The sequence below is a fragment of the Apteryx rowi genome, unplaced genomic scaffold (assembly GCF_003343035.1).
Source record: "Apteryx rowi isolate R43461 unplaced genomic scaffold, aptRow1 scaffold_99, whole genome shotgun sequence".
Taxonomy (NCBI): domain Eukaryota; kingdom Metazoa; phylum Chordata; class Aves; order Apterygiformes; family Apterygidae; genus Apteryx; species Apteryx rowi.
Window position 1 is genome coordinate 425,910 of NW_020451304.1, and position 25,601 is coordinate 451,510.

A 25,601-nucleotide genomic window follows, 5' to 3' on the forward strand; every position below is an offset into this window, starting at 1 on the left:
CTGTATTCTGCATACGCCCTGCACTTTGGGTTTCTTTTAATATCATGTCTTTATTCTTAAGCCTGCTTACAATTCTTTGAGTGTTAGGTTCTGTTAAACTTCTTGCATGTAAATGAATAGTATATACCTAGTCAGGTGACTGTTAAAACCATGTAAGAAAAAGGCAATTGAGCCTTTCAGTAATTACTTTTTCTCTTAGTTTGCAGGGTTAAAGATGGATCTGATTCAAGTACCTTTGACACAGATTGACTTACAGGCTGTAGCTCTCAGAGGTTATTGCTAAATAAATAGGCCTGATATTTGAGTACTTTGGGGAGTTTCGTAATCGGGAATAGATCCTCACAATTTCTTTTTTTGTTTCTGCATTAGATGGCAGGGGATTTATTTAAAGTAAAAATGTTACTTTCTTGGCATGTATGGTTAGAAAATATTGTATACTATCTCTGGCTGCATTTCTAAGAAGGCTGACATAATCTGTGGTGGTGCAGAAACACAAGCAAACAGAATACCTTGTGGTTAGTAAATAATTATCCATGACCGCATGGGATTTTTTTCTCCTGTAGTGCTGTGCCGTGGCAAAATCTGTTACTCTTAACTCTTTAGCTGGGGAGTTGCAGGCAGAAATTCTTCTAGAGTTTGTAACAACTCTCTTGTTGCTCAAATATTCTGCACATCATAAACAACACAGGATGTTCATTTAACTGTAAACATCAGAGACTGCAGTAGACCCTTTAGTTCTGTGGATATGGCTTTTTTTTTTCCCCTCCCAGCTACTAGGCTGAGGCAGTAATAACTTTTGGTTTTAGTTTTGTTTGTTTGTTTTACAGGGTTTTTTGCAGGATTTTTTGGAAAATCCAGAATAGTGATGTAGTGGATCAGACACTTTATAGTGTTCTGTTTGTATTGCTTGTTAATGGAAGTAAGGCTGGTCTTGCTTATACCTAACATCTGCTTTTGAAGAGTTTCTTGCACGCTATGCATAATGGCGGATCAATGAAAAATAAATAGAGGTTTCTCTTCCTGGAAGAGCCAACTCCATTGCAGCTTAATGCCATTCAGAAATTTGAACAGAATGATATCAAATCCAGAAAAGTGAATGAAAAGTATTTTGCATTGGATCGTAGTTAGTTTCATGTTTCTTTTTACTTACTATTCTTTTTTTTGTTTGCTTGTTTTTTGTTTGTCTCTGTTTATCTAGAGGATTATAGGAAACTCAATGAACATAAGATAAATAGATTTCTTGGTACCCCTTTCTCAATAAATAACCATTTCATTTTTTTCCACTGTAGTCAATGAAATATGGTGGGACTAGCTCATACCATGTTGGACTGTGTATTTTTTTCCTTTTTTTCAGTTTTAATTCCTTTTTCCTTTCTCCCATGATATTCTGATCTTGTACAGCATTACGACATCTGTTCAATGCATTGCAACAGTATGGATGCACTTAAAATAGAAGATGGGGGAAAAAAACTTGGAAAAATCTCTCAAGATCCTTCACAGTAATTATTTTTATAAATGATCATGTGTATTAGTGACTCAGAAAATGAGCAAAATAGGACTAGGAGAAAAGTGCAGAACTTCCTTTGAGGAAGTCCCCGATAATTGTGAACTGTATTAAAAACAATGGGACACTTACAGTATCTTTATTTCTGAATCTTGAAGAGTGTTTGAAAACTGGTTTAATTCATCTTTTACCCTGAGTTAACTCCATATCTGCCTTATAGGGTCAAGGTCAAATTAGAGCTGAGAATCAGTTTTGCCTCTTCAGACCCTGCTGTAGTCAATGCGCTGAAAATTTATTATTAGAAGGCCAAAAATATGGATAGTTAAAGTGCAGAAAGTTCCTCGCGGTTGTGGAAGGATGTAGCATGCTTGCCTTACAATGTTATCTTAATGTAAGGAAGCCTGCTAGGTACATAGAAAAGAATGGATCACATGGAGGAAAAAAAGGGCACAACTGGCATGCCTGATGTTTCACATGCTGTTTTTAATGGTTGATAGTACTTATTGGCAGCTTAAATACAATTTTAATGGTAAATAATCTTAGTTACTTGCAAGTCTTGACAGTTATTTAATCATCACGCAGTTTTGTAGGCAGAACAGTTGAACAGTTTGCTCTGCTGAGAATGTGACTCCTACTTTATCTCTTAATTTGGTTTAATGGAAGCTGACTGCTTCCTGCTGTCAGAAGCTGCTTTCCCAAGTGACTTGAACAAACCTTAATGTAAATAGATTATGGGACGCATGATTGTTGCCGTAGAGTGACTCCTGATCTTTTCTCTTTCAGCTTCTGCAGAGCCTGTGGAGACTTCTCGCTGGACAGAAGAAGAAATGGAAGTTGCTAAGAAAGGTAAATCTTGTAAAGCTTTTGATTTACTTCTAAATGCTTGTTAGTTTTGGCAGCACTACATTGAATCACTTGTGTGAAATTTGCTGGTTTTTTTTTTAAGAAGCAAATATCTTCACCAGACAAAATCAGTTTTTTAAGACTTGTACTGACTTTGTTCCTGTGGGCTACCTAGAAATATTTGATGTTTGTATTGGTCCACAGAAATATGTGAAACAGATGTGAAGGTATGTATTTCATATGTAAATTTTCAAAGTAATATTTTTCTAAGTTACAAAAAATCCTTTGGTATAAGACACATTCTTTTCACAGAAAAGTTTGTGTATTTTGCAACTTGTCTAGTCATTTGGCAGATATTGTCACCTTAAAATATTGTGCATAAAATCGGTCTTTTAGCAATCAACATATTAGCAACAGCAAAGAGTTAAGTTTGAAGGCTATATAAAGAGACATTCAGGTAGAAACAGCTTTTTTCTATCCAGTAAGTAGTAGTCAAATACATTGTCACAGTGAGAAGTCTCTTAAGGACAACACTATTGCTTTTGTATCTGACAGACCCTTCCTAGAGGTATTGTTGTTCCATTTATTGGGTTTGGATAGCTGAATTACTGATTATAGTAAATATTTCTTTTTTTTATGGTCGAACAGGTTTAGTGGAACATGGGCGAAACTGGGCAGCAATTGCCAAAATGGTTGGGACAAAAAGTGAAGCTCAGTGTAAGAACTTCTACTTCAACTATAAAAGGAGACACAATCTGGACAGTCTCCTTCAACAGCACAAACAGAAGGTGAGTAAGTGCAGTGGTTTTTGAATATTTGAGGGGGCAACTTAGGATCCCTCTGAAGTCATTCGTCACAGTTTGCTGAAACTATTTCACAATCACCGCTTGTTTTTGTGTTACAACATAAATCTCCTGGAAGACGCTGCTGATGTTTGCTGACCTGTGGCACTAGCCACTTCATGCTTTAAAATGCAATAGAAAATTTTCTATCAGTGCACTCAAGCCTGAATAATTCCTTAGTGCTTTGAAAACCGTACTCCTTATCAGTGCATCAGCAACTGTAGAAGTTTGGGTCATCACTGAGAAACAGTTACCTTGAAATATGCCCTGTGTCACATAATAAGCACTAACCTTACAAAACAGAGTAAGAGAGTTGGTGAAAGGCCAGGAACTGAAAGTTTAGGGGTATCTAAAGTAGGATACTGAGGGCTGCAATCCCCAAACTGCAGTGCCGTCCTAGCCTTGTGCCTGCCAAAATGAAGAGTATTGGTCTCGTGTTTGCTGCACTAGTCCTGTTTTTCCCACAAATATATCTCGAGAGAGTGGTTTATTTGCAAACTTGTTGGCATTTTTTGGTCAGGAGCAGCAAAATCTGGTCTGAAGTTGAAATGGTGTCCCCATGTGAATGAATCTCTGCTAAACGGAGATATCTGCCTTTCAGTTCAACCTGAGATTGAAAAATGGGAATGCAGGTAAAAGGAATACTTGGAAATTTTCAGTACAATGTAAATGCCATGTCTTTATCAGTCTTCTCGAAGGCCCCGTGAGGAGCGAGATGTATCACAGTGTGAGAGTGTAGCTTCAACTGTGTCAGCTCAGGAGGATGAAGACATTGAAGCATCTAATGAAGAAGAGAATCCAGAAGACAGTGAAGGTAAATCTTCTGCGAAGAAAATTTCTGTATTTATTAGGAGGGGCTTATGCTTTGTTTTAGGCTGATTGTATGATCAGAAAACTATGTTCTACTTCACGTCATAGTGTTCAAACACTATGTTTCAGTAGTATTTTAGCAACTGGAACTCACTTCACTAGTTCTAACTGGAGAGGAAAAAAAATTAGTATTGAGCAGCCTTAAGATGTTATTGCTTAATATTTTGAGATGCTTTGATTATGCTATCTTCTAGAGGCTGAACAGACGGCACATGGTCAAAAAAAATTGTCCACGTTGAAACAAGCTGAACCATGGATATATAATCTTTGCTAGTTAATAGTCTCAGTAAAGCTTCAGACAGGCAAATTCAATTTTTTAATTTGTTGGCTGCAACTGCTAATAATTACAGGCACTCGGCATTAGGTCTGTTTTGGCCAGCCTTTTATGGAGCTGTAACCAGTAGAATTCATAAATGATGAATCAGAGAATATGGCTAAGTTTCTCAGGCTGCAATCTATGTGTAATTCAGTCCAATTTGTCATGGACATCTCTGAATGGGGAAAAAGTCTTATTTTTAAAAGAAAGAATGCCTTAAGTTTGATGATATGCTGTATTTAAACAAAGTTTCCCATAGATGCAGTTCTCAGCAATGAAGGTTGGTATCTTTGAAATAAGACTTCTGAATATAACCTCTAAGTTCTATGCAGTCATAGCTTTTCATAAATGTTTTTATTTACCTAAAAGCTATTTATCCTATGTCATTAATTCCATTATATTATAAAAAGAGGAGAAAGGTTAAACATCATCTTGAATCAGTACAAATTATTCTTAAAGCTGACTTGCAATTCTTTCTGTAAGTTAACTATTCTAGTTTACCTCCTTTGTGAATAAGCATTTTTTTCTTGAAAACGTCTCCTTTGCTCTGTGAAAGGTGTAAACAGCGTCGACAACTGGATACCAATTATAGAAGGGTATTGATTTTTGCAGTGAAGAACCTATGTGTAGCATATTTATTATCTAAAATTAAGATGGAATTGGAAAGAAGGTTTTCTGCAAAATGCAGTAAATGCGCACTCAGAGCCTGCATACAAAAGGTGACAGATTTTCATGTAAAATCAGTGTTTTGTCACTTCTGCCAATGATGCCTCTAAAACATGTTATTCAAGTTGTGCCTTAACCACTGTGAATGTTGACCTTATTCTTGTAAGAGATCTGCATCATACATGAAGTACCACGTCTCTGGCATAAGCATGGGAGTTTACCTGTCTGGCTCTTTATAAGGTCAGAGATAAATATGTAATCTTACTTCTGTAATTCCTGTCTTCCTCCTTAATCTTTATCTGCTGATTTTAGTTACCCTCCTTTTGTGAGTCAGTTCTTCAGGGCAAGGGTCTTGTGTTATTGGGATAACTGGCATATATTTGATTAGTCTTTAAAAAAAAAAAAAAAAAGCAGTTGATCAAAGCCTGGTTGGATCATGTTAATGTTGAATGTTTATGCTCAAACTTTTTTTTTTTACTTTTTTTTAAAGGTGCTGAAAACAGTTCTGATACAGAGAGTGCTCCATCTCCTTCTCCAGCAGAACCTGCTAAACCAAGTGAAGAAACTCCATCTGAGAGTGCTGCTTCGAAGATAACCACTGAGGCAACAGCAGAACAGGAATCTGCCATTAAATCTACAACCAGCACATCTCCTTCCTTAACAGCCCAAAGCGTATCAACTGCTGAAAGTCAGAACTCTGAGCCACAGGTTAAAGAAGAAATGAATAATGAAGCAGAAGAGCCTATGGAGGTTGACAGTAGAAGCCATCCAGTTGAAGCTAAGCCTGTGCTTAATCTTCCAGTGCATACCAAAGCAGAACCTGTAGAGACTGAAATGAGGCTACCAGAGAATATTCAAGTGAAAATAGAGAGTGATACCAAAGAGAGAGATTTGGAGAAACCCAAGGAAAAGTCAGAACCTGAGGAAATGGACTTCAGTCTGGCACAACAGGTGAATGCAGCAAGACAAGAATCCCATTCAGATAATGATTCAAGTGCCACCTGTAGTGCTGATGAGGAAGTTGATGGAGAGCCTGACAGACAAGGGTGAGTTTAATTGTTCAGTGTTTCAAAATTGCTGTCCTTAAAAAGCTGTTTAAAAAGTGTTGTTACTTAACAGTGATTAAAAGTTACGCTCAGGAGCAACACTACTGTTAGGAGTTTCTACTATGGGAAAGAATCTCTAAAAGGTTTTTGAAGTGCAACAGAGGGAAACGTTGACTAAAATTCTGATGGAAAGCCAGAAGAAGGCTCTTCTGAGGCAGAGTAAGGCAAAATTCCATGGCAATAGACTGACTGGGTAGGCAGCAAACTAGCACAACTCCCTGCAAAGCTATACAGTGAGGGAAATCAAGGCATTTTGGATCTGTTCAGAGAATGGGAATCTTATTAAATAGTTCCCTGGAAAGGATAGTAGCTAACTGAAACAATGAGAATTTGCCAAAGTGTGAAAGGAGTCCAGATGCTCCTGGCATGACTTACCATGGTAAGTCAGTCTGTGGTACTTCTGGTGCTGGGTGCTGCAGGATTTTCTGGTACACATCTATTCAAAAAATCAGTGACCTACTCAAAAAATCAAGCAAGTATCAGGGAATTTTATAAACTCCCCCATCTACCCACTAAGAGAATTAACAATGATCATGTAACTGGATCTGTTCTGAAGTTCTTTAGTTAGGTTTGGGTAGTTGGTTGCTTTTACACAATACTTTAGTACAAAGCCACCCATTCAGAAGGAATTTTGGAATGTTCTTTATGATGTGACTGGTTAGTGTGGGAGAGCGCATGGGCTCTCCATTCCCTTTAGTGGAAGTGTTTGAATGCAGAGTGAAAAATTCAGAGATGGAGTTGTTTTAATTGATTCTTGCTCTCTCAAACTCAGTTTAGTAGAATGCATCCAAAACTGCCTGAATTTGACAGGAAAAAACAGCCTGAATAAATCTTTTAGTAGGAGATGACACTTGTTTATAAACAAATGAAAAGATAACTAAAGTATCAGTATTTTACACTGTTTGATATCTCACATTTGTTTGCTTATATCACCTCTAGAGTCCTTTACCCAGTTATTGCTACTGAACCGTAGTGTATCAATGAGTAGAACTGACTCTCCTAAAGACTAATGATAGTGTAGTGGAAGTATTTCTCACTCTTACCAGCTTGTCTACAAATTAACAGGCAAGCGTCCTGAGAAATGGATGACCTCTTTCTTCAAAGCGTATAGTATCTTCATGTGGTCACTAGTTCCTGGGAGCTTAGCCCTAAACAGTGTGGAGAACCCACGTGAGCAAGTAGTCCTTTAAATGGACAATGCTGCATGTCCTTGGAACCTCTTTACTTTTGGGGAAAGGCTGATATTGCTGATGATACATGAAATCTTTTAGTGTTCTGTTGCTGTGATTCCTGTGTAACCATAGTATGGCATCAGAGCCACTGCCCCCTCCCTCCCAGTGGTCTTAATATACACGCAGTACCAAGGATAGATGTTAAATGTCAAAAGTATCCAGTATCATTGTTCTGCATGTGCTCTTTTGCAAAGTGTAGTTGACTGTGTTTCTGCACTCTTGCCTCTTCAGGCATCCTCTCTCCACTGCACAAATATAAGAGCCCTCTATGTGAAAAGTCTGCTATATACTACTGTTTATATTTTTCCTATATAGTAAATATATCTTGTGCTTCCCATCTTTTTTTTCAAAGCATTTTTTGTAACGAAGGTTACGCTCTTGCAGTACTGTGTATGTAGAAACTGCATACTTAAATTTTTGGGTTTGGAGATTTTTGAACATACTTTTGGTATTTCTGTATATTTTAAGATTTGCAGTATTTGTGCCTATTCTACTAGATATGCTGTGGAACAAAACATAACGTAATTTTGATATTCCAGCTATTTATCCACTCTTAGTTGTGTTATAATTTTGAAGCTGAAATAGGCATACTTTTGGCTGTAAGTTTATCAAGATGTTTAATCTTGGTCTCTTTTGGTTCTGTTTTTCCCTTCCATCTATCTCTTTTTCCAGAATCTTCAGCAGGGAGTCAAAGCCTTCACTGTTAAACCCCACTGGATCAATACTGGTATCATCCACAATAAAGCAAGGGCAGATGGACCTGCAACAACTTCACCATCGAGCTGCTGTCATACCACCTATGGTATGGGATGTTTTAAATGATGTTTGACGGAGCACCTTTTATCTGTAGAATTAGTTTTATGCAGCACAAAAGCAGCAAAAATCATAAAGCAAATGAAGAAACGTATCATTTGCTTTGTTACCATACTTTTGAGGGGGAGTAAGTTAAGCACAAATAAATATACAAGAAGTAGCTTAAAAACAAGTGCATAACACTTGAAATAAGCATACATAGGCTGCACCCTTCTCAATGGAGGCATTAAACAAAAGACAGTTACTTTACTAAATATATGTATTAACGTACCTGCTGCTAACACCTTCCCCTCCCTGTAGGTTTCTTGCAGCCCGTGTACCGTACCTGTTGGAACACCAGTGAGTGGTTATGCACTCTATCAACGGCGCATTAAAGCGGTGCATGAGTCCACGTTGCTGGAGGAGCAACGCCAGAGGCAAGAGCAGCTGGATATGGAGTATCGAAGCTCTGCAAGCCCGTGTGGCACTTCCAAAAGCCCTAATGTTGAGTGGGAAGGTAGGTGGTATTTTTTTACATCTGCCATGAAATAAGCCTGGATTTTATATCTACATATTGCACTGTCTGCCTCATTTAAAAACGAGGAATTTTAGTGTCCTGTTGATCAGTTACTGCTCTCTGGCACTTGATTGAAGAAACTTATCTACTATAACAAATCCTGCTGCAATTACAATGCCAGGGAACTGAAAGAACTACCTTGTAAACCCTTTAGAGAAGGCAGAAGAACTTGGCTCCATTTGGGCTAAATCCAAAAAAGACAGTTGTTTCTACAAAGAAATAACTCAGTAAGATTAGGCATGCAGGTGAGAGGACCCACATAGTTGAGTGCTCTGGGGGAGCCCTTTTTCAGAAGCTTAAGCTGAATATGGGAGAGAATTCCTGAAGTTGTTTGAGCACTAGTAAGAGGACTGTTTAACTGCACTTGTGTACTTGGGCATTGAGTGCTGGAGTAGGGCACAAAAAGAGTCTGGAACTGTCATGCTGTAGCCTGTTGGACCACCAAAGGGCTATGTGAAAAGTTCTGCTCCTGGAAGTATGATGGCTACTTGCATTTGTGTAGATAGATGTTACTTGGAGGCAGGGTTTGACCTGAACTCTGGGATCTGACCTTTCCTGAATGTGGCTGCTAGTGTGATCTGTGGTAGAGAACAAGGCTAAAACTGTTGTTCACAGAACCTGTCTGAGTGACTAAGTAAGGACTTGCCTGTTACCATTGTTGGCTGTGAGAAAGTGACTCAGATGGACAAGATATTATGTCACTTGAATTTCTGCATAAGAGCCAGAAGATGCATCCATTAGCTTTCATTAGGCACTCATCATCATCATCTTCTTGTGTATATTGGCCATGCTTTCATGCTTTGAACTGAAATTATTTTCATTCCATAAACAGCTTACAAATTACAGCGTTTTAAAAGATTGCCTTTCTTCAAACAAGAAAACCATATCCTGTGGCAATCCCAGTTCTGAGTGGGAAAGGGTATAACTGTTACCTCTATATACCCAACTTTCTTTACTAGAAAAGAGATACTGTCATAGATGCATAATTCTGTATTCTTAGATTTTACATCCTCATGTATTGTTTCTGTTGTCTCCACAGCATTAGCAACATAAATTGTCATATTCTTGGAAACTCAAGCATTCTGTATTTAACAAGCATAACAATTTTAAATTATGTTATGAAAATTCTACATCTAAATTAATTTTACCTAAGTAAAATGGAAGTACCATACCAGTTTTCTGCCTGTTAAAATAATAAAAAGGGAGCTTATGTACTTGTGTGGGATTTTTTTTTTCTTCTTAAGACTGCATTTTCTTGAAATTTGCTTCTTTAGGTCTGGAGTTGCCTAAAAATACCATTTAACTAAAAACTACCTGAAGAACTCTTGGCATTGGCAGTAGTATATTATGAAGTGTGAGAAAGTTTTAGGGTGAAGTCTCTGCCAGCAAAAATCAAGGTTATTAGGGAAACAAGCAGAGAGGGAGGAATATAGTGAATTATATTATAATGGTTAATGTAAATGCTTTCTATGAGCCTGGATATCTTAATCTGAAAAATAGAAGAGGCTGAGTTGTCATCAGATCTTCAGAACAGCTCCCTCCTTAGATCTATTGTGCATGTGAAATTTCTCCCCCCCAGTGTTGCATGTAGGAGAGAGCCCACAGTCTGTTTAAAACTCTTTCGTTACATACATCAGAATATTCATATACAGCGCATATGTTGTGGGACATCTGGTCAGACTGAAGGAACTGTTGCTGAACTGACTTATGACAACCTACCAAATATTTCACAAGAACATAGATACTAAATTAAGCGGTGTCTTAATACTACTTTTTAATGAATTTTGGAAAAAAAAATATAAAAAGTCTGTAACTAGTCTTAAAAAAAGCAATCTTTGCAAGGGTCAGTTATTCCAGGATAATCAGGTCTGCCTGTGTGTAAACATTAAAATAAATGTCTGAATCTGGACTAACCAGAAGACTAGCAAGGGTAAACACACTTGCTTTCTACTGGTAGCACTGAATGCTACTGAAAGCCGGCAAGCTGGCATGGGAATTGCTATGCTCATGCCTTATCATGCAAAACCATTTATTCCTTTTGTTTCGAAAGAGCCTATCTCCTGGCTTTAGAATTTTTAGTTACTTCAGTGCTGAGTTGATATTTTGAATGTAATTCTTTTTCTGGTCTAAATATGTTGTAATTGAAACCTTAGGTCCTGATGAATACGTCGATGTTGGAATAGGTGCCTTTTGTTACAGTTCTGTTGTAGACTGGACCTTTTGACACTAATTTCTAATCTAGGGTTCTTTCTTTCTGATAACCTTAACTTTCATAGGAAAACCAGTGGCCTACATGCCTTATGCTGAAGTCAAGCGAGCAATAGAACAGGAAGTACAGGTGCAAAATACAGCAGCGAGGTCAGCATCCCCATACAGGCTATCTCCAAGAGAAGTCAATAAAGCCTCTCCCCAGCCTGATATGAATGCAGCTCGCTACAGTGTTCCACCAGGTAAATATTTTGTTATGTATCACTGTGATTAGTAGTCTGCCTTTGGAAGCTGGACTTCTGTGACTTCATGTAGTATAAAATTATTTTCTAAATGCTTTGTGCACTATTGAAAGAAGAAAATAGATTGTCTTCTGTGTGTGCATGTAAATAGGTACTCAGTTGTATTTTCTAGTTCCAATGAGGTTGTGTTTTTGTTTTTTATTTTTGTATCAGCTGACTAACATGTATTTTATCAGCCAAATAGGATGAGTTAAAATGTGTTAGACTAGCATAGGAACAAAGTCATCGAGAGTTGTTTCAACTTAATATAAATACTGTCATATTCATGGGTGGCCTTTCTTACGAAGAGGGGAGTTGAGAAAAAGAGAAAGCCACTACTATACTTGACAGTAGTTTCTGACTATAATTGCTTAATATTGTAGTTCGAACATTTTATAAACAGTACAAAATTAACTTGGAGATGTTAATTCTGCAACTTGGATTATTACCTTTTGCTTCAGAGTAGTCATGCTAAGAGAAGACAAAATCAGGGAAGTTTAGATTAAATAGAACACAATTGAGTCAAATATAAAGAATAAAAATGTTTTTAAAAAACAGAAAAACAAAAAACTTGAATGTACCCTTGATCATTATGTTAAAAGCCTAGTTTTCAGAGTTCGCAATTCTGCAGTGTAGCTTTTGCTGTTTCTTTTTGTACCTTCTACTCAAGGTTAAATATTCCCTATTTAATTTCTAAGCATAATACACGTTTGGACACAGTGAACTTCAGAGCTGTGAATACAACTATATAGGCATTGGGGGGCAGTTCCTGTTGGAAATTGTCACACGAACCTGCTATTTTTGTTTTGCTTGCCTGTGTATTGACTAGTAGAGCTGAAACAGACTGTAATGTTTAATACACATTTTTTTCCTCCAAGTTCTCCAGCCAGCTCCTCACCAAGTAATAACCAATATACCCGAAGGAGTCCGCCTTCCGACAACCAGACCCACCAGACCACCGCCACCACTCATTCCATCCTCCAAAACAAGTGTGCCATCAGAAAAACCTTCCTTCATCATGGGAGGCTCAATCTCACAAGTAAGATAATATATTCTTTGAGAATCTGTGTTTACATCAGTTCTCTGCCCTTTCATCAGCCTTCAGCATCATGTATTCAGTGATGAGTTTACAATATTAACATCTAAGAGCTATACCTGCCTCTTCTCAAAAGTCCAGGAATTACAGGTGCCTTATAAAAAGAGAACAAGTTGCAGTCATTTACGTTTAGTAGCATGGTTGAGTATGTTCAGTTCAGATGAACCATATCTCTGAACTAACAGTGAGACAAGACTCCTGGTGTTCTGTGCTTTGGTACTCTGCAGTGGTGCTACCATAGTTTTTTAAGATAGGATCGTAGTAGATTTACCATTCTGCTTTAAACATGCATGTAAATCTTCATTCCAGAAATAAGATTTAACATAATACACTTGTTGTTTCAGGGAACACCTGGCACTTATTTAACATCCCATAGTCAAGCTTCCTACACCCAAGAAACAGCAAAGCCATCAGTGGGTTCTATATCTCTTGGGCTGCCAAGGCAGCAGGAGTCGGCCAAATCTGGTAGGAAATAAAAAGCTGACATGAGCATTTTATATAGACTATTTAATGATTCATAATTAAGGAAACAAAAAAAAACACTTTTTTTTTTTCTTCTTCTGAGTAGCTTCCCTGCCCTATATCAAACAAGAAGAATTCTCTCCTAGAAGTCAAAATTCCCAGCCTGAGGGACTCTTGGTCAGGGCACAACATGAAGGTGTGGTTCGAGGTAAAGTCATACTGATTAATTAAGAAACTTTATCAGAGCCTGATAAAAATGAGAGAATTAGCTTCTGTAGCCCAAACTACTAAAGTGTCATTTTTAAGTATTAAATGGTTAATCTAGTCCTCCTTTTCTGAGGTGTATGTATAATGTGTATTTGTAACTAGCTCCTCCTATCTGCATGTTTAGTTAAAAACATTTGTTTCAAGGCATGCCAAATTCAAAATTTAATTGTCCACTAGAGTATACACAGGGCAATACACATGAAATGTAGAAATATATCAAAAGAAGGAAACTAAATACCACAGATTCTGTTTCGCATGTTATCTGTGAAGGACTAAGCTAAAAGAGGAAATGGTTTAACTGCCTCAAATGCCCACTGTTTAAAATACAAGAAAAACTATTTTTTTTAGTGTAAACTAACAGCTCTCATAATAGAGTTCTTAATTATTTTGAGTAGAATAGCTATCTTTTTTTGTGTGTTTGTGTGTGCGATTTTTCAGGATGTCTTTTTATTTCAAACAGGTACCACAACAATACAGGAAGGAAGTATAACACGAGGAACTCCAACCAATAAAGTTTCTGTTGAGACCATTCCTTCTTTGAGAGGCTCCATTACTCAGGTATTTTTCCCCTTTCTGAGAAGGTTGTAGCAAACCAGCATATTTAAACTATTGCTATGAACATATTTACATGTCTGAAAAAGTAAGTTAGTATCACAGAATAGGAACTGCCTCAAAAAAGAAGGCTTAAATACAATCCGGTAGTCAAATCCCACTATAACTGAAGTCAGTGTTGCCAGGATTTCATCTTGACGTATCTGAGTCTCTAAATTTTGTAACTAAAATCACCAGAACCTTTAATATACGTGACTGAAGGCTTAGGAGCCACTTCTGTGAAAACAGTATCACACCTGAGTGCAAAAAATAAAATAAATCATAACCAGTCTTGCACAGGTGCTGTTTAAAGCCCAAAAGGTAAATTAAGTCCTTTTGTCTCATCATCTTATAAATATTTACTATTTTGGTTGGCCTTCAGTCTCTAGTTAAAGGAGCAATTCCCTTCTCAGAAGGGAGGTTTCATGACTTTGGAGAGAGATATAACCTAATGGCTTCATAAAGTAATGTAGTATATGCTATCTCCTTCAAAATGGTATAATAGGGCAAATTTTCCAGGTCACAAAATAGTTTTGTAATATCATACTTCCTATTCTTCTTCCTGAAGTATTTTTACAAGGTGGCTGTGAATTGTTTGCTAATCAGTTTACTAAGATTTAGATTAAATCTCTAATAATAGAGGCAGAAATTTAAGCCATACTGCTTGATAAATTAGTTGGTTTTCTAGATCTAAAATCCAGATTTTTTTTCTTCTCTGCTCCCTATTCTGTTGCATAAGTACGCATATCCTAAATTCTGTTTGATTGATCTAAATGCAGGGTACACCCGCTCTGTCCCAGTCTGGCATAGCAGCTGATGCGTTATTGAAAGGAACTATCACCAGACTAGCTACAGAAGACAGTAGCCCGGAAAAGTGCCGAGAGGAAGCTGCAGCCAAAGGCCATGTTATTTATGAAGGCAAAAGTGGGCATATTTTGTCTTACGATAGTGAGTATTTGTATATTCTACCTGATCAAAGTTGAGATTACAGTGGGTTCTGCTTTTAAAATCCATAGCTGAAGTGTATCTTCCTTCGAGTCAATAGGTATAAACCTCAGTCACCGGGGCGCAATCTAGGAGAAGCGTTGACCTGCCTGTGTATTTTGAGGGGATAGGAATTAAAATGATCCAGAAATTGTGCCTGTTCTCTGAGTCTCCTGTACTGTCTAGCTGAAATACAGTTAACCTGTTTAATTTCTGTGCCATCCATTTTGTTTGTCCAGAAATATTTTTGTTTTGAAGGTTATGGAAACACTTAAAATGCTCTACATAAAAATCAAAAGAAATGTGTCCTTTAACTTTGAACTTCAGTACAAATACTAATAAATAAGTAACTTTTTGAACAAGTTTTTTTTTCTTTTTTCTTTTTTTTTTTTTAACAAACCATGAAAAATCTCCTTTGAGATTTAATGCTTCAGTATTATATTGAAGCTGTGCTGTTAAGGTATTAGTGTTTTCTGGTCCCATTATTAAATATATTGCTCACTTTTTTTTGTGTGTGTGTTTACGTTCTTGTAAACTTTGGCAGCTATTAAAAATGTTCGTGAAGGAACAAGGAGTCCAAGAACTGCTCATGAAATTGGTTTAAAGAGAAGTTATGATACAATGGAAGGAAATATAAAACAAGGAATGTCAATGCGGGAGTCTCCAGTGTCTGCACCACTGGAAGGTAAAACGGCTGCTTCTAAGATGATGTGTATTTTATTAAAACCTTTTGCATTGGTGCAAGAGAGTTTAGATCTGTTTTCTAGGGCAGACTAAAAGAGAAATTAGATTTAAATGTTATGTTACTGACCAAATTCATGTAATAACTGCTGCAATAAAAGCAGGCTGGAGATATTACTGGACTAGATACCAGTTTTCATATTTCTTTTGGCAAAGTATGTTCCCATAATTTCAGGTAATTCAGCTAGCAATTATAAAATACATGTCAGCTCTACTGATGGGAGTAACTGACCCTTCACAATTGCAGCATGTTGTTGTAGGGCTCCAACAACAATGAGTCATACTTGCATGGACTCCATGGACGCTCCCATTCGGTTAAATACTGCTTCCCAGCTATGGCAGAATAACATCACAGTTGGTTGGTGTGATCCTGTCCATTCGCATAAGCAATCGCTTAGATCATGCCAAGTGGAAGACTTGCACTGGTGCCATATCCTGCTTTGTCCCGCTTTAGGGAATCCCTAGCATTATTTCAATTTAATACGCTATAATCAAGCTAAGAATGGAAAGGTTGAGTCAGGCCATTAAAAGTTGGAGAAGCAGCGACTGCTTCTGGGAGAATATTTAAGCTTAATTATAAAAGTATAAGAGTATCTTGTGTTTTGTAAACCTGTTAAACCCTACAGCAAAGTAATGAGGCGAATACTTGGACTGAAAGGGTTTGGGTTTTTTTTGTTGTTTTTGTTGTTCTTTGAGGTTTTTGGCAGGATGGTCTCTCTAACATGCTGATACAATGTCAAGCATACTGTGACCATGTCCTCTTGGCACTAATATGATATAGATGGTATCTGATATGTGTAAGAAAGACCACCTTTTTTGAACACTTGTTCTTTAATTTTCTAAATTATGTTCATTTAATTTTAGGTTTAATATGCCGTGCACTACCTAGGGGCAGCCCACATGCTGAACTAAAAGAGAGAACAGTGTTGTCTGGCTCTATAATGCAAGGTAAAGTTTTGCTAGTTTAGAAGGCAGGCATTTACTACATCCCAGCAAGCAGGATTTCTGAAACTGGAAGCTGTTGCTAACAGTGCTAGCTGTGTTAAAGGTGGAGCCTATTAGACTTGTTTTCAAAGCATAAATTTTCTATAGGGAGCTTTCTGATATGCTGTATACAAAGTTCATGTGTAGACATTGCATTTTTTTCCTTTTGCAAAATAGATTGTTATGAATACTTGGTAATTAGCACCTTTTTTTAAAAAAAATGAATATTAACAGTTCCTCAGACATCTGAGATGTATGTTATTGCCTTTATCTCAGCATCTGAAGTAACTTGTGATCCATTTAGTAGCTTGAATATTTGTTCAGTGTTATTTTCTTTTCTTCTTCTTTTTTTTTTAGTTTTCCAAATATATTATAATAGCCTATGACAAATAAAAAGACAGTGATTGTTAATACCAGTGATATGACTCTTTCTTTCTTTCTTTCTTTCTTTCTTTCAGGCACACCAAGAGCAACAGCTGAAAGTTTTGAAGAAGGCCTGAAATATCCTAAACAGATTAAGAGAGAGTCACCTCCCATAAGGACATTTGAAGGAGCCATTACTAAGGGGAAGCCATACGATGGAGTTACTACTATAAAAGAAATGGGTCGTTCCATCCATGAAATCCCAAGACAGGATCTGTTGAGCCAAGAAAGTCGCAAGACTCCTGAAATGGTGCAGACGACCAGGCCAATCATAGAGGGCTCCATATCTCAGGTAAATATACAAAGTAGTGCTGGACAGTTGCTTGAAAACTCAGTAGCGAATCAATTCAGGATATCTGAATAATCAGAAATGTTGGGGGGGGGTGTTTTGTTTTGTTTTTGTATAGAAAGCTACCCACTTGTAAAGCTCAAAATATTTTCTGCTTATTAGAAAAACCCTAACATTGCACATGCAGGGGACACCCTTGTGAGCAAGTGTTGGAGAGTTGACAAATAACAGTGGCTGAGATCCAGTTGTATTGAGTGCTGTAGTATTAGAAAATGTGATAGAAGCAATGAACTGTGATGAAAAAAAAATGATTTCTTAGCGGCAGTGGAACACTGGCAAGGTAGCCTTACCTGATCTTTTTCACCTTTGCAGGGTACACCCATAAAATATGAAAGCAACTCTGGCCAGTCTGCAATCAAACACAATGTAAAATCTTTAATCACTGGACCAAGCAAGCTACCCCGTGGAATGCCTCAGCTGGAAATGGTGCCAGAAAACGTGAAGGTGGTGGAGCGAGGAAAATATGAAGATGTGAAGACCGGGGATGCAGTACGTTCCCGTCACACGTCAGTAGTCAGCTCTGGTCCCTCTGTTCTCAGGTCAACTCTTCATGAAACTCCCAAATCACAACTGAGCCCTGGGATTTATGATGATACCAATGCACGAAGGACACCTGTGAACTATCAGAGTCCAATGTCCAGAAGTTCACCTATGATGAATAGAGTTAGTGAAGGTATGTTATCCCTATCCAGAGTAAGATAAGGACTTTGAATAATTTCATTTTAAATTTATTTTTACACTATTTTCTTTAACGTTTCACTTCATTTTTACTCTAATTGTTCTGCTCAATTTGGAGGGTGGCTGGCAGGAATTTCAGAAGGCCCTAAGCTGTTAAATGAAATAAGAAAATGAAAATCTGCCATACTGTAGCATGGAGGGTAGGAGGTAGTTCAGTCTCAAGTTGCATTTGATTCTGGATCACACTGAAAGTGTTCACAGAATCACAGAATGGTTGAGGTTGGAAGGGACCTCTGAAAATCATCTAGTCCAACCCCCCTGCTCAGAGTCACCTAGAGCACGTTGCACAGGATCACATCCAGGCGGGTTTTGAATATCTCCAGAGAAGGAGACTCCACAACCTCTCTGGGCAACCTGTTCCAGTGCTCTGTCACCCTCACAGGGAAGAAGTTTTTCCTCATATTCAGATGGAACTGCCTGTGTTTCAGTTTGTGCCCGTTCCTCTTGTCCTGCTGCTGGGCACCACGGAAGGTAGTCTGTCCCCATCCTCTTGACACCTTCCCTTTAGATATTTGTATACATTGATAAGATCCCCTCTCAGTCTTCTCTTCTCCAGGCTAAAGAGGCCCAGCTCTCAGCTTTTCCTCATCGGGGAGATGTTCCTGTCCCCAGTCATCTTCGTAGCCCTACACTGGACTTGCTCCAGTAGTTCCATGTCTCTCTTGTACTGGGGAGCCCAGAATTGGACGCAGTACTTCAGATGTAGTGTCACCAGGGCTGAGCAGAGGGGGAGGATCACCTCCCTCGACCTGCTGGCAGCACTCTTCCTAATGCACCCCTAATGCTCGTGTTGCCTACAAGCATAATGTTTTGAGAGTAGGTGCTATTAGTGAATGGTGGAGGTAACTAGATGAGGAAGATAGTAAGATAAAGTGCAGGCCCAGCCTAGTTAGCTGGATTTAAGATTTTTCACCAGGAGAAGTTTGTAGAAGAAGATGTTCTCTGAGTTACTTTAGCAGATTAAAGGGTCCACTAGAACCTTCCTTGGGAACCAGTTTACACTTATAGCCGAACCTTCTATCGGAAATAAGTATCTTCTGAATTTGGCTTTTTCCTTGTTTTTTTTAGCTGGAATATCTTCTGGGAAGCCAGCAAATCACGAAAGGAAAAATACGCTTACTCCGACACAGAGAGAAAGTGTGCCTGCAAAATCTCCAGTCCCAGGGGTTGATCCTGTAGTGACTCACAGTCCTTTTGACCCCCATCACAGAGGAGCCACTCCTGAAGTCTATAGGAGTCACCTCCCTCCTCACTTAGATCCTGCTATGCCATTTCACAGGGCTCTGGATCCTGGTAAATATGTGGTGTTTGTTTGCTTTATTTATTTATTTATTTATTTTAGAAATATATACTTTGTACATATTAATGGGTGGATATGATTTATAAGGGTTTATATATACTGGTGTAGTTTGGTTTCACTTCAGTGGGAGTTTAACATCTAACTAAGAAACTTTTTAAATATTCTTATATAATACTGACAGGTCACTTCTGTTATTTTAAAAGTCCAGGTAGTATTTTGAAATAAGTGTCTGTGAAATGTATTAAAAGCTTTCAGGAAAGCTGTACAAAGAAGGGTGTGGAAGATGCTACAGAATGAAAGTGTAATCTCTGTTCAGGACTGTGACAGACTCTCACTGGGTATTATCTGGCTATCTCTAGAATACCCTCAGATGATACTAAATACATCAGATTTACTTTTAACCTATTGCGCAATCCACCTCTGTGAGGTGTTCTAACCTTCTGTAGGTATTTCAGCCTTCACTACATCAGAATTTCAGGATTTATAATTTATCTAAGTCTTTTCTGTGATGCAGATCTTCAGTCTGGGTTATTTAGCTTTTTCTGTCTATGTGCAGTGCATAAACACAAAAACATTAGTATGAAAATGCTGGTTTATTTCTTCTGGAGCTGGCTAGAAAGAATTAATAGCACTTCCCATTGAAACTAAAGAAACATCCTGAAACTTTGGTTCTTTATCACTAGTACTGCTTGCTCTATTTTCTTTTTCCTTCCTCATCCTCAGCTGCTGCTGCTTACCTGTTCCAAAGGCAGCTCTCGCCCACGCCTGGCTACCCGAGTCAGTATCAGCTTTATGCAATGGAGAATACACGACAGACAATCCTAAATGACTACATTACCTCACAGCAGATGCAAGTCAATTTACGTCCTGATGTAACCAGAGGATTATCTCCTAGAGAGCAAACTTTAGCTCTCCCATACGCTGGAGCAAGAGGTACATCTGTTTTTCTGATATTCTTTAAAGCATGTTTTGGATATATGGTTTGATGCATTATTTTTTGCTTGTTTTGTATTTTTTATGTATGTATGCATATATGTACATACACATATGTATGTGTTTGTAAATGAGTGGTCATACGTCTAACTGGCTTCTGCAGGCATAAAGCAAAACTATGTAATCAATATTGCTAGACTAAAGGGAAAGCTAAAACACTTATTTGTGTTCAAGAAGCAAGACTGTTTTACATTTGTTTAAATTAATATTCAGGAGCATATGCTAACTCATCTTTGAACTTCAGAAAGGAGAGTTATATCGAAATGAGAGCTTCTTTATAATGAAAATAAAAGCAGCAGCTAAAAGGGTAAGGTTTGTAGAAGACATATTTTAGAGAGTCAGTAAATGTGTGTGACCTGTGGCAGGATGGGAAAAAACCTGAATCAATCTGGACATTTGAAAACACATAACTGCAGTGGGAAGGAGCTATTAAAAGTAAAAAGACATCTTTCAAAGTGTAAGTCTTCAAACAAAGAAAACTGAAGTCTTGATGAGTTAAATGTAAGAGCTTAAAGAACAAAAATTGAGGAACAACTTGTAAAGGCAAATGAACTAGTAACTTCAAACACACTAGATACCAGAAACCTGCCAGAGAGAGCTGAGAAATGACCAGAACTTGAAAGTAATGCTTTAGAAGATGAGGCTGTTACAGAAAAAGAGTGACTTCTTTGCAACTCTGCTCATTGTGAAGAGACTTGAAGAGATTTCTGTGCTGTAGTTTTTATTTATGGGACATCGGTTTGAAGAACTGTTTCACATTGAAATGTCAAGAGAAATCTTAGAACAAATTAGTAAGATGAATAGTAATGAATCACTGGCATTACATGACATTCACCCAGAAGCTGTGAACTTAGCAGGAAATAATCAAGCTACCAGCTTGGTTGCTGGCTGTGATATATCTGTCTGTTGCTTAAATCTGTTTGATAGTTATAGGTGGAATGGAAGGTAGCAAATGTGGATGAATTGCCTGCGAATAAAAATATACTAACAGGCACTGATACAATGGGGAAGAATCAGTCTGGCTTTTTAGGATAGATCTAGGTTTTGGTTACTTACAAATTTCCTTGGAGGGAATTGACTGAGCATATGGATAAGAGTATTTCAGTTGATGTGAGGTATTTAGTTTTCTGAGGAGTTTTGATAGTCTCAAACTCTTAGAGAAATCAAATAGCCTTGGGACTAAGATATAAGATCTTGTAGTCTTTTAATTGGTTGGAAAAGAAGGAATAAGTGGTTGTTTTTCATAGGAGAGGAAGTTACATTGGAGCTCCAGTGGGACCTGTGCATTTCAACATTTCATTTCATTTTAGGAATATAAGTGGTCTGGAAAAGGGGGTGAATATTGAGGTAATAACATTTTGCTGACAGATCAGATTATTCAGAAGAACTGAAGTGTACTTTTGTCAAGGGCAATTAAACGGAGTGCTACAAATGCAAATTCTCATTTAATATGTTCCTAAATTGCTGATTGGCAGAGTTGAGAGGTTATCACCCGAGAGGTGGAATATATTTCTAAACTTGTCGTGTTCTTATATTCTTTCTACTAAGCATTCACTGCTGTCCATTATCAGAGAACAAAATATATACTGCATGGACCTTTGGTCTGTCCTTGAATGGTCATTCTTATGTATGTTGTCTCCTAACAGGAATTATTGACCTGAACAATATGGCTCCCACTATCTTAGTGCCTCATCCTGGAGGAACAAGCACACCACCCATGGAGAGAATCACTTATATCCCCAGTACCCAGCTCACATTCCCTCCTAGGCCTTACAATCCTGCTTCTCTGTCACCAGGTATGAGCTGGTACCATTAGATGATGTCTCTAATCCTCTGTCACACTGAGATAGTTGACTGTTCAGCTGTCACTAATGTTTTGATGTTTTCTCAGGTAATGCTATTTGTATGCACTTCTCACTTGGATAGCAAAGGTTTTGTTAATGATGTCCTTTATAGTTGCAGTAGCAGCTGAAGGAGCACTGACAAATTCAGAATTTGCCTCATTCTGTCAGGTCTTTCTTTATAGTCATCTGATTATGTGACCTCACTAATCTCATATTACATGTGTTAAGGGGTGGAATTGGGGTCTATAAGCTGGCTACTTGAGCTGTTACTTGAGTTTTCCACTGTCTCACTCTGTTAAGCTTTTGTCCTCTTAGGTAAGTGGATAGACTTGAGTGGAATGGAAATATATTTGGGAAATTTGCTGTAAGTGGATGGCAGAATATAATGGCAAGTGCGTACATCAATTTGTGTTAAACTTGTGAGCATCTCTTTGCTATTTCAAACATTTTATCTTGTGGACCTTCCAGGACACCCTACACACCTGGCAGCTTCTGCAGCTGCAAATGCTGAAAGAGAGCGGGAAAGGGAGAAGGAACGGGAAAGGGAGAGGGAACGAGAGCGAGAACGGGAAAGAGAACGAGAACGAGAGAGAGAGAGAATAGCTTCAGTTCCTGCTGAACTTTATCTTCGACCAGGTAATTGCATGTTGCTATATTTCAGTCAGCCTTGCTGTGGAAGTAACTGCTCATTTTCTATATCCAGTGTTAGCAAAATGCAGCTTATTAACAACATTATTAGGCAGTATTGTTTGGATTTAGTCTACACTTAAGAGAGGTTCCTAACACCTAGCAGTCCTGGTTGTAATTGCAGCTTCAGCAAGTAGCATGCTTCTTGGTCATGTAGTACCTAGGGAACAGTGTGAATCCCAGTCATCTCTATCACAACTTGCATTTCATTTAGAGCGTTATGGAAAGGACAGTATTACTTGAAACTTTTACACTTACTGCTGTATCTAGAGTGGTGGAGGCACCTGGAAAAGGGTATGGAGAAGGAGTCAGTGTTGATACATAATTCTGCATTCTTATAAGAATGACTTATATGATCCTATAACGTCCTCCATTTTCTCCCCCATCCCCTTCTGTTTTCTAGGTACAGAGCAGCCTGGCAGACCTGGCAGTCATGGATATGTTCGCTCTCCGTCCCCTTCAGTCAGAAGCCAGGAAAACATACTGCAGCAAAGGCCTAGTATTTTTCAAGGAACCAATGGGACAAGTGTAATCACACCTTTGGATCCTGCTGCTCAACTACGTATCATGTATGTTTCTTAAATTATTGTTGCAGAGACATCTGTTCTAATATTTGAGCTTATGAAAAGGTGTGTTTAGTGTGAGGAAAATTATAAAAGACAAGGAGTTACCACTATCCAATGGCTCTTGAACTCATCAGAAATGCTCTATTGCTTTCTCACCCAGTCCAGTCTGGATAAAAATTAGTGTCACAGAAGCTTCGCTTGGTTGTACTCATGATCTGGCTCTAGTTCTTTTTCATGTGATGTAATTCAGAATGTTTGATATTTGCCAACAGGCAGCTCACCCCTGGAGCTCCCTCCATAACTCAAGGGTTGCCTGCTTCCCGTTACAATACTGCAGCTGATGCCCTTGCAGCCCTAGTAGATGCTGCAGCCTCTGCTCCTCAAATGGAAGTTGCCAAAGCAAAAGAGAGCAAGCATGAAGGAACAAGGATAGAAGAGAATATGGGGCGCAGGTCAGCTGTGGTTACTGAGCAGCAGCAGATGGAACAGAAAACACTGGAGGTAGAAAAGAGACCTGTTCAGTGCCCATATACATCTGCAAATTTTTCCAGTGGCAAGTCCCAGGGTCAGTCTTCATCAGTAGTCTATTCAGAGGCTGGTAAAGAAAAAGGACCTCCTCCTAAATCCAGGTACGAGGAAGAGCTGAGAACTCGAGGAAAGACCACAATTACTGCTGCTAACTTCATAGATGTGATCATCACTCGACAGATTGCTTCAGACAAGGATGCACGAGACAGGGGCTCTCAGAGTTCCGATTCTTCCAGTAGTTGTATGTATTTTAGTAACTATCAGCTACTTTACTGTCTTGTCTTAGCCTTTTAGGGAGATAATAGGCTGTGAAATGATTCTGAAGTTTAATGATAAAATACTCAGCTCTGCACGGTAGAGGCACTTCATAGGCAAATATAGCTTTTGCATATAGTGACTCAAGATTTTTTGCAAAATCATACTTGTTTGCTTTATCTAAATTCAGATTCCATGCTGTATCTTGAACTGCAGGATAATAAAGTTAACCTTATTAGAGGTCATGAGACCTTCCCAAATTATTGGGTTTACATGACAATACTGTTTTGTAGAAATAATTTTTTGTTACACCATGTTTGTCATGAGAAGACAGCAGTGTTTTGACCTTCACTAGCATGATTTTAATGAAAGCATTAGTATTGGTATGTATAGGCAACAAAAACCTTCTGTGATATTTACAGTTTATTCCATAACCTCTGTTTGATATTCAGTATCTTCCCACCGGTATGAAGCTCCTGGAGATGCCATTGAGGTGATTAGTCCTGCAAATTCTCCTGTACCTACTCAAGAAAAGCTGCAGTCCTATCAGCAAGAGGCACCCAAACCAAGCCAGGCAGAAAGTAAGTTTATCTGCATATGCAAACGTTCTAATCATTATCTTGCATATCTTTACCAGCTTCATGAACTCAAAATAAACTATGTCAACAGTTTTTAAGTCACTACTTGCCACACTCTTGACTTTTGTTGAAGTATGTTGTTGCAGTGGTCTTTGGAGGAACTTGAGCAAATGCATTAGAACTGACACTTGACATTAAATAGAGCTCTTTTACATTATAGTCTAGCTGATATAATAAGAAATTTATTTTCAAAGATGTATTCTTTAAAATTATTTTGTGTTGATGTTGATGCCCATGTTTTTTTATCTATTGGAAAAGCTCGAACTATTACAGTAGAGTTTGCTGATGAGAAACGAGGTGAATTTCCACTGCATTGTGAAATTAAGCTCTGGTTATCTGTCTTAAATTGTAGAGCCTTAAGTTGTAGAGAAAAGGTGATAATCACACAGGATGCCTAAAATCTAATGCAGAAACACCTCTTCTTTGAAAGTTACAAATTTTAAACCTTGACGCTTCAGTAATAGTGTCTTAATAGGTTGACCTTTACTTCTTCGACTAGGTGACCCAAACAGGCAATATGAGGGGCCGATTCACCGTTACAGGACACAACAGGAACCTCCTTCACCCCAGCAACCCCCACCTCCTTCCTCACAAGCAGAAGGGATGGGACATGTGCCCAGGACCCATCGACTAATCACCCTTGCTGACCACATCTGTGTAGGTTTATTTGCATGTATCTTTTCAGACTTTAAAAGTTATATTTTGATTATGAAAACACAAGTTCTGGAACATCAGTAAAATTAATAATTGCAGGATTAGTACTGAGGGTATGATAAATAGTAACGTGTCTGAACTTTAAAATTGTCTTATTTGTTGCAGTTAGTCTCGTGTTCATCTAGTCCCTGAATAAGTACACTCTGGCTCATGTGTGACCAAGGTCTCCTTTCTTTCTTTTTTTTTCTTTTTTTTTTTTTTTTG

General features: G+C 38.1%; 1 protein-coding gene across 3 annotated transcripts in view; it reads left to right on the plus strand.

The window, feature by feature from the left end:
* The window catches only part of NCOR1 (nuclear receptor corepressor 1), a 76,552-nt gene that overhangs the window by 41,198 nt on the left and 9,753 nt on the right, over positions 1–25,601 (plus strand). For 2 of the 3 annotated variants that reach the window (XM_026055152.1, XM_026055151.1), the window contains 24 exons: positions 2,288–2,350; positions 2,996–3,135; positions 3,877–4,003; positions 5,532–6,087; positions 8,052–8,181; positions 8,493–8,688; positions 11,025–11,198; positions 12,116–12,276; positions 12,678–12,798; positions 12,902–13,003; positions 13,523–13,620; positions 14,433–14,601; positions 15,182–15,322; positions 16,243–16,326; positions 16,821–17,077; positions 17,447–17,807; positions 18,941–19,165; positions 19,896–20,105; positions 21,812–21,961; positions 22,478–22,645; positions 23,100–23,265; positions 23,535–24,031; positions 24,498–24,626; positions 25,183–25,456. In XM_026055152.1, coding sequence (XP_025910937.1) covers positions 2,288–2,350; positions 2,996–3,135; positions 3,877–4,003; positions 5,532–6,087; positions 8,052–8,181; positions 8,493–8,688; positions 11,025–11,198; positions 12,116–12,276; positions 12,678–12,798; positions 12,902–13,003; positions 13,523–13,620; positions 14,433–14,601; positions 15,182–15,322; positions 16,243–16,326; positions 16,821–17,077; positions 17,447–17,807; positions 18,941–19,165; positions 19,896–20,105; positions 21,812–21,961; positions 22,478–22,645; positions 23,100–23,265; positions 23,535–24,031; positions 24,498–24,626; positions 25,183–25,421 — 4,664 coding nt within the window. In that variant the 3' untranslated portion in view covers positions 25,422–25,456. Of the gene's footprint in view, positions 1–2,287; positions 2,351–2,995; positions 3,136–3,876; positions 4,004–5,531; positions 6,088–8,051; positions 8,182–8,492; positions 8,689–11,024; positions 11,199–12,115; positions 12,277–12,677; positions 12,799–12,901; positions 13,004–13,522; positions 13,621–14,432; positions 14,602–15,181; positions 15,323–16,242; positions 16,327–16,820; positions 17,078–17,446; positions 17,808–18,940; positions 19,166–19,895; positions 20,106–21,811; positions 21,962–22,477; positions 22,646–23,099; positions 23,266–23,534; positions 24,032–24,497; positions 24,627–25,182; positions 25,457–25,601 lie in introns of those variants that run through there. The other variant, XM_026055153.1, reaches the window with a different exon arrangement.